This window comes from Bison bison, unplaced genomic scaffold (genome assembly GCF_000754665.1).
Source record: "Bison bison bison isolate TAMUID 2011002044 unplaced genomic scaffold, Bison_UMD1.0 scf7180017864180, whole genome shotgun sequence".
Classification (NCBI taxonomy): Eukaryota; Metazoa; Chordata; class Mammalia; order Artiodactyla; family Bovidae; genus Bison; species Bison bison.
This window is the reverse complement of record NW_011494752.1, coordinates 2119521-2128649: the sequence shown is the minus strand read 5'-3', so window position 1 is coordinate 2128649 and position 9129 is coordinate 2119521. Positions and strand designations below refer to the sequence as shown.

General features: G+C 42.7%; 1 protein-coding gene across 1 annotated transcript in view; it reads right to left on the bottom strand.

Annotated features, from left to right (window-relative positions):
• The window catches only part of KRT23 (keratin 23 (histone deacetylase inducible)), a 17303-nt gene extending 9702 nt beyond the window's left edge, over positions 1-7601 (bottom strand). The window contains exons 1-2 of the mRNA XM_010842587.1: positions 7089-7601; positions 395-477 (exon numbers count right to left, since the gene is read on the bottom strand). Of these exons, the coding sequence (XP_010840889.1) occupies positions 395-477; positions 7089-7484 (479 nt within the window). The 5' untranslated portion in view covers positions 7485-7601. The remainder of the gene's footprint in view (positions 1-394; positions 478-7088) is intronic.
• Positions 7602-9129: the final 1528 nt, after the last annotated feature.

Below are 9129 nucleotides of genomic sequence, written 5' to 3'. Positions count from 1 at the left end.
TGAGTGAACTCAGGGAGTTGGTGATGGACAGGGAGGCCTGGCGTGCTGCGATTCATGGGGTCGCAAAGAGTTGGACACGACTGAGTGACTGAACTGAAGGGTTTGTATTCAAATTTCCCCATACCAAAAAGTGTATTTTATATCTGATTTGTTTAAACTAGGATCCAGACATATATTTAATATCTGTCTGGACCCTAGTGACTGAAGCGACTTAGCAGCAGCAGCAGCAGCCGCATGCCTTTTCATTATAGCTTAGTAAGATTTTACACATGGGTAATGGTGAGATACGTCTTCTTTCTGCAAAACAGAAACAGAAACAAGAACAATTCCTCAAACCAAACCAACCCCTGTCCCCTCCCCCCACCCACCACAACACTGTGAAGAAGGAACTTACTTAAGGCTGAAGTCATCCACTGCCATCCTGGCGTTGTCAATGAGAAGGATGATCTGAGCGTTGTTCACCTTGCCATCTGCTATCTGTAAAGCACACACCAAGAGTCACTTCAGTCGCATGCAAATCCACAGGACAGCTGCATTTCTGCCCAGTTCCTGAGAATCTGACTTGTCAGCAGCTAAGGCTTTATTTTGTAGCAGTGGAATAATGAGCAGTGAAGTCAATTAATATTTATTGAGCACTTACTAAATGCAAAGCACAAGAGTGGTTTTGTAGTAAGGGTATGGTCTGCAGTCACTTTCACTGTCTTTTTTTATATTGGCTTTTGATAGGATTGATGCAACTGCTCAAAGAATGATATAGACGGGGGAAGGAGAGTAATTGTGGAAAATGCCTTTTAATTATTTAGTAAGATCCACACAAAGTGTAAGTGAAAGTCGCTCAGTCGTGTCTGACTCGGTTTTTCCGACTTGTTTTTGTTTTGTCAGACTTGTTTTGACAAGGCTATGGTTTTTTCAGTGGTCATGTATGGATGTGAGAGTTGGACTATAAAGAAAGCTGAGCACCAAAGAATTGATGCTTTTGAACTGTGGTGTTGGAGAAGACTCTTGAGAGTCCCTTGGACTGCAAGGAGATCCAACCAGTCCATTCTGAAGGAGATCAGCCCTGGGTGTTCTTTGGAAGGAATGATGCTAAAGCTGAAACTCCAGTACTTTGGCCACCTCATGCGAAGAGTTGACTCATTGGAAAAGACTCTGATGCTGGGAGGGATTGGGGGCAGGAGGAGAAGGGGACGACAGAGGATGAGATGGCTGGATGGCATCACTGACTCGATGTACATGAGTCTGAGTGAACTCCGGGAGTTGGTGATGGACAGGGAGGCCTGGCGTGCTGCAATTCATGGGGTCGCAAAGAGTCGGATGCGACTGAGCGACTGAACTAACTATGCATATATATAAAATTGAATCATTGTGCTGTACACTTGAAACATTGTATACCAGCTGCTGCTGCTGCTGCTGCTGCTAAGTTGCTTCAGTCAAAAACAAAAAATTAAAAATATTAACTGAAATAATTCTCTACCATAAATTAGATTAATAAACTTCATGTTAAAACTTTAACTTTGTAACTGCCTCTAGTTAAAGACTTTCACTAGATGTGTATATATTTTTTATTTAAAAAGAGAATTATTGTTGAAGTCTCCACCTGAGAAATTGGGTATATAAATGTTTGACTTGTAAATATTTCTAAGTAGTTGTAATCAGAGAAATACACATATCAGAGAAATAATATATGACACTCAATTTTAATGTATGTCATTGTCTTGGGGAAAATTGGATGGAAGATATCTCAATGTCAAAAGTATACTACTTTTGTACCAAGCATTGCGCTGAACTGGGAACCAGCAGATTTTCCTTTTATTTCCTGTTACTGACCATTGGTGTGAACTTGGGTCAGTTACCCAACTCTGTGGACTTCAGTTCCATCAACGCTCTTTACAAATAAGGAGCTTCTACTGAAAACAAGTGACCTTGAGGGTCCTAGCTCCAAACTTCTGTAACTTACTTGGAGCCAAAGAATCTGTGACATTCCCATCGTATTTATGCAGATAGTTGCTTTAATTAGAGAGGATTTTCTTAGGACAAACTTATACTTCGACACAAAGACACCTTTCAAAAATCTGGCCCTGTTCAAAGTTACACTGATTACTTGGAATTTTGTGTCATGAATACACAATAGCAGGATTCAGAGGTGTTCAGAACACTGGGTCTGGAACTCCCAGAGCAGGGCCTGGGGTCCTGCTCCAGCACCTACCTCCTGAGTGAGCTCTGCCAAGTCTTGGCTTCTTCATCCATAAAATGGCAATAATAACAACCACAGAGTTATGAGAATTAGATTAGAAGAGATTAAATAAAATAATGTAAAATAGCATTTCTGGGCACAGTCTAGACACTCTGAAAACAATCAGTTGAAGCTAAATTAGTTCAGAAAAATGTAAAGAAAATTTAATTTTCTTTTAAAAAGGCTAGAACTTTTGTAATTAGAGCCAGTGTCTGCACTGGATAAATCCTAAGGTTTAAATGTTGAGATGCATTGTCTACTTTGCTGTTCATGATGGGAGATAACCAGACTGGCTGCCCATGCCCAACTTCTTAATTCCCTTAGTGGATTCCAAATGGTATCATGACGACTTCCATGGGTCTGAAAAGGGATTCTGTAGATATTTCCTTGTCTTTCCTCTACAGTGCTGCTTAGCGATTTCTTACCAATGTTTTCCCCTCCATCTGTTTAGTCTTTGCATGATCTAAGCTCATGGGAGATGAAAAGTAACTCCATCCAAAATGGCCTGGGGATCCCTGCAGTTAGCCTCAGCTGTTCCCTGAGGTTTTGCTTGACATTCAGAGAATCCATGCCCTGTACACTCCATGAAATCAGAAAATAAAACATACCACCTGTGTTGAAAACACCACAGTTTTCCAATGAAGTACCTTATGTATAACATACTTTTAACTGGAAGACCATGGAGTAATCTTTAAGACATCACTTCCAAATAGAATGGATAAACAATATTCTGTGCTATACAGAATGTATAGTGCATGGAACTATATCCAATATTCTGTGATAAACCATAATGGAAAATAATATTAAAAAAAAGAAGTTGCCTCAGTCATGTCCAACTCTTTGTGACCCCATGGACAGTAGCCCACCAGGCTCCTCTGTCTATGGGATTCTCCAAGCAAGAACACTGGAGTGGGTTGCCATGCCCTCCTCCAGAGTATCTTCCCAACCCAGGGATCAGACCCACGTCTCTTACGTCTCCTGCGTTGGCAGGTGGGTTCTTTACCACTAGTACCACCTGGGATATCCATACATCTACATATAAATATATATAAAATCTATCTACTTTGTTGCACAGCAGAAATTAACACAACATTGTAAATCAACTCTATTTCAATTAAAAAATAATGTCACTTTCTCTATACTGATACAGATATTACGTTTGAGACAAAAGTGAATTTATTTCACAGAAGTGTACTGATGTTGCTTTGTTAGTTTTGACAAATGTGCCATGGTGATGGAAGATTTTAATGATGAGGGGAGCTGGGTGATTTATGGAAAGTTTCTGTACCATGTAAATCTAAAAACACTCCACATGAAAAGTTTATTTATAATAATAAGAAGGATGCAAAGCAGTGTGTATAGTTAAAAAAATCATCTGTGAACTTGTTTGGTTTTTCTGAGTTAAATTGATAATTTGTCCATGGCAAAACCCACATCAAAAGTCTGATTTCCCCAGGTAGCATTCTTAGAGTACATGAGTTGATATAGAAGAAATTTAAAAACCGAAACTATTTCTTTCTCTTTGGGTTACCTGATACAATATTATGATACAACCACTATTTCTGAGCCATCCTTCTCAGTAATGAATGAACAAGAGTGGGTTGAGAAATAATATATGAGGCATAGGTATTGCATTGTGTTGTAATTAATCACCTGGATTCTCCCCAAGGACCTGAGTTCGTTCTTTTAAAATAATCTAGTTTGTGTATTAGTGTAGCATCATTGCTTCAGGGTGTGTAATCTACTAGGGAGAGGAGAACAGAACCTATGACTGTAAGCCAATGAGCCAAATATAGAACTATTGAGAGCCATTCTGCACCTTAATATTTGTATGATGATGTCCAACTCTGTATTTCAAAGGAATAGATTAATTTTTGAAATCATTTTCTTTTCTTTCTTTCTTTTTCTTTTTGGCCATTAGGTTTGTGACATCTTAGTTTCCTGACCTGGGATTGAACCCAGGCCCGCAGCAGTGAAAGCATCAAGTCCTAACGACTAGTACCAGGGAATTCCTGAAATGTTTTCTAACAGACTTTTGGAGTAACATTTAACATCCCTAAAGTTGGGGTGTTGTTCAATCACTAAGTCATGCCTGAATCCTTGTGACCCCATGGACTGCAGCACGCCAGGCTCTCCTGTCCTTCACTATCTCCTGGAGTTTGCTCGGATTTGTGTCCATTGAGTTGGTGATTACAAAGTGGGGGTGGGAGAGAGCTGTATCTACTCAGAACATTTCATGAGTCTTGAAAGGCCCAGGAAGGGGTAAGTCCTGGGCATGGTGGGACTTCTTTGGGTCTCTATTTTGTCACCTATAAACAGGGGAGGTCTGATAGAGCATCTGAACTTCAAATAGCTGTTTTCTTCAAACACAGAGAAAAACAACTGAAGTAAGAAATCCAGAAATGAATATAATTTGAAGCTGAAGGAGCTTCCTATTTAGTGTCAGAACCAAGAACCTGGGGTTTCCTGGAGGGTGGGCCAGCCACCCACTCCTTGTAATTGTCCCCACTCACTTTTCTCAATTCTGTTCCAAAGAATTTAGGCACCCACTTGGCCTCAGTCTCCTCATCCATAGACTGGGGATAAAAACACCTGCTTCACAGAATGAGATAATGGGTATGAAATACGTGTTGTATGATTAAGAGTGCAAATGGAATGCACTATCTTTATTAACAAGTAGCATCATTTTTTGATGAGGCAGACTGGCCAGCATCACGCTATGTGAAAATGACGAGGCCATTAGAAACAGACCTAGGTTAGAATCCCAGCTCTAGCTCTTCCTGGTGGCTTTGCATGGCTGCTTCACTTCTCTGAGCTTCAATTTCTTTCCAGGGTTGTGGTGAGAAATAAATCAGATGATACAGAATGTTTCCATCATTGCAGAAAGCTCTTGGACCATGCTGATGAGTGTATTCAGTACCTGACATGATGCCTGGCATATAATAATCGCTCAGTAAATTTTCCCGTCCCCTTTCCTCCCTCCTTCTGCTGTCGGCTCATGCATTATTTGACCAGGTCTAACCTCACGTTTCTTTTCGGAGTTATGTTCTTAGCTCCCCATTTGAAAAAACTTCTATCCTCTCCATTCTAAAACCAAAGCAACTTTATTAATAAAAACAGTATGGTAAGGTTTGTTGAGTCATCTTGTTTTTTTTGGTAAAGACAACCATGTACTATATAGTTAAGACAATTACACAGTCAGCTGTTAGGTTGATTATTCAATAATTAGGGTTCATTATAAGGACAGATTTCTATTATCTTGATTTAAGAAGGGACAACTAAATGTTGAGAAATAGTATCATAGAAATGTTGGAAACCCTTGATGCTCTTTCTAGGATAGGTTCAATCATGATCTTACAGGAAATTTTCTGGTACTGCTTTACTTAAGAGAATTTACATAGCTTTAAAATATAACCTAGATGACTGGATTCCCTGTACTTCCAGCCAATGTTATGAAACATCCCAGAAGGTATATTGGTGTAGGAAATGGAAGCCCACTCCTGTATTCTTGCCTGGAAAATCCCATGGGCAGAGGAGCCTGGTGGACTACAGTCATAGGGTCAAAAAGAGTTGGACACTACTGAGTGACTGAGCGGAAGGTATAAAGTTAGGTTTTTAAATGTTTGGTTGAAAAGCTATTCATATTTTGAAGAAGTCTCCATAATCCATCCTAACTCTAAAATTCTAAAAATCAGACCCATTTTTATTATTTTTTTCCCTAGCAATATGCCATTTTTCAGAACTGTGAGTGGCTAGAATTCAGAACTTCTGGCAGTCCCCAAGAGGAAGCATCCAGGGAAATCCCAAAGATGTATCTGCTAGTGGAGTGACAGCTTTTACGTGTGATCTCCAGAATAGTACAACTCAGCCTTTTTTTGCAGGGTAATCACACTGTCGTCAGGACTTGGAGGTGGAGCAGAACTGATGTGACGAGACATAAATGCTCTCTTGTGCCTTGTGCACTGAGCGTGAGGAATGAAGACCAGCCCTGATCATTACGATTATGTTGTCGGATCGTAAGTGGTACCAGACAGCACCTGCTTTCCTTCCATTTTTTCTATATAATTCATGTACAGAAGATTAAATATACAAAACAGACTTTCCTGCCTCCATATTTAAGGTATGATAAGAAAATGTCCTTGGGCTTCCCAGGTGGGCACTGGTGCTAAAGAACCCGCCTGCCAACGCAAGAGACATAAGAGACGGGGATTTGATCCCTGCTTGGGAAGATGCCCTGGAGAAGGAAATGGCAAACCATTCCAGTACTTTTGCCTAGAGAATCTCAAGGACAGAGGAGTCCAGTGGGCTATGGTCCACAGGGTTGCAATGAGTTGGACATGACTGAAGCAACTCAACATGCACAAGAAAATATCCTTGGGTTTCCCTGGTGGCTTAGTAATAAAGATTCTGCTTGCCAATGCAGGAGACGTGGGTTCGATCCCTGTTCCAGGAAGATCCCACATGCCACCTAAGCCTGTCACAACTGTTGAGCCTGTGTTCTGGAGCCTGGGAGCTGCAATTACTGAAGCCTGCATGCCCTAGAGCTCATGCTCACCAACAAGAGAAGCCCCCGTACCATAACTAGAGAGAAGCCCCCGCTCTCCACAACTAGAGAAAAGCTCAGAACTTCATCAACAAAGACCCAGCACAGCAATATATAAGTAAATGAAAAAACTCTTTACCATCTGAGCCACTAGGGAAAAGAAAGAAAATATCCTTGAATACTTTTGTTCGTGATTATTTTAAGCTCTTTTCATCATTTTCCAGGAAATTATCTTTTCTACTGATTTCTGCTCTCATGGGTCTCCTGGAAATGCAGTCCCCTCTTGAGTTCCAGGGTTACCCAGGACCTTACCTGCTCCTGCAGGTGGCTGATGCTTTCCTCATATTGGGAGTAGTCTTGCTTATTGCCTGAATCTCTTTGCTGATGCCACTTCAGGATGCAGCTTTCTAGTTTCACATTGGCCTCCTCCAGGGCGTGCACCTTTTCCAGGTAGGTGGCCAGGCGGTCATTAAGGTTCTGCATCATCTCCTTCCCATTTCCGCCTAGGAGGGAGCTGCCTCTTCCAGACCTCCAAGACCCTTCAGGGAGTGGACAGCTCGGTGAGGAGAAGGAAAGAGAGATGCGAACACCCCCGGCACCACCATGGACACTAGGAGCCCGGGGGAAGCTCCCTGGCCGGCCCCAGCTGCCTCCTGTGGCATAGAGGGAACCTGAGCGCTTCTGGCTGAAGCTCTGGTTGGAATTCATGGTCCCATCTGTGTCTGGGGCAGGACTGGGCTCTGGTCCACTCCCTGGCACCACAAAACTGAGCTGCCCCAGACTGCCCCAGATGGCTTTATGCCCTTTGCTGTGGGAGTTCCCTCTTCTGACAGCTGTACCGACAAGATCCTATCATTGTGCAACACGTGTTTCCTCTTGGTCAATCCCAAAGCGCCCCCGGGCCTTCACACACGGGCTGTTGTTTAGAGTCGCATTGATATACCAGGTTGCTTCTCCCTTCCAGTGGTAACCTGGAGGTGTGGCCCACTGCCTTAGGTGGGTGTTAGTCTCAGGTGTCTTTCCAGTCTGTCTGTGGGTTTTTTCCATTGTCCATTTATCTGGAAAAGCTCTGATTAAAGTCCACAGAAAGGTGATTTGGGGTGGCATAGATTTCCTTTGAAAAAGTAGACATTAAACACACAAACACACACCTGCCCCTACCCAATCCCCAAATAAACACACCCCAGCTCTAAAGCAAGGATGGGAGGGACTCGTGATGCAAGAGCCAGATCAGGACAGAATCTCAGGTCCTGGATGAAAATACTTGTGCAGAGGAAAATGGAGACAGTTCTGAATATCTGATCCTCTGTCGCAGCCGCTGTTGGATGGAAAGTAATTTCAAAGGAATCATTCTTAAGAACAAACCCACAATTATAATTAATGAATGAATGACCGAATCTTCCACTTCCAGGCTGCCTTTCATCCCAGCACACCTCAAAACCAAACAACCCCAGCCTGTGCCCAGGACTTTCCTCGGCCCCTGGGAGGCAGATAGCCTTTGTTAAGTGGCCAGCAGCTCTGATCCCACTGAGCCCTGGAAAGGGCATCTATGGCCTGCGGAGGGAACAGAGGGAAACAGGAAATGTGCCATGGGTTGTCGAACACGCTTGATGAATCCTTTGCTTTGGCTGCCAAGGTAAATGTTAGGAATGAATAAAGAAATAGTCTGGGGGTGGAGAGCCACGTGCTGCTTACTGGCAACTAGATTTAAAGGAGACTTTAGAATAAATGGCAGCATCTTGAAGTTCCTTAGTCCAAGCCACTGATTTTACAGATGAGGAAAACTGAGGCCCGTGGGGTGGGGCGGGTAGGATGGCAGAGGACAGATTGTGGGTTAGTGGCAAAGCCAGGGTGTGGCTCCTTCTGCCACATAGCGTGGTTATCATTGAGTTGAATCTTGACGGAGCCCTGGATCACACTTCTTTTTCATAATGGTGATAAAGGGACTTCCCAGTTTACATAGCCCTTTGATATTCTGTATTTAATCCACATAGCAACTCTTGATGTAGCCAGGAAAGAGTTATTGTTCCCCTTTTCCTCCTAGAGGTGAAAGATGGGAAGCTGATTTGCGTGTAATGTAAATCAACACGGGAATTTGCGGTTGTTTTGCCCGTGGTCTGTGCTGTTTCCTCTGCCTGGAAAACCACTGCTTGTGCTGCCTAGGCCTGCTCTCCTGCCTTCCAGATGTAGTTTGAGGCTTACTGCTTTCATTGCAATCATTATCTGAATTTTCTTGCATGAGTTGGGTGCTCCTTCTTTGAGGAAAATGCCTTTTCTAGATCCCAAGATCTTCCAGAGGAGCAGACAGCGTGGTATCCCTACCCCAGAGCAGAAGAGTGGGAACTGGGAATCC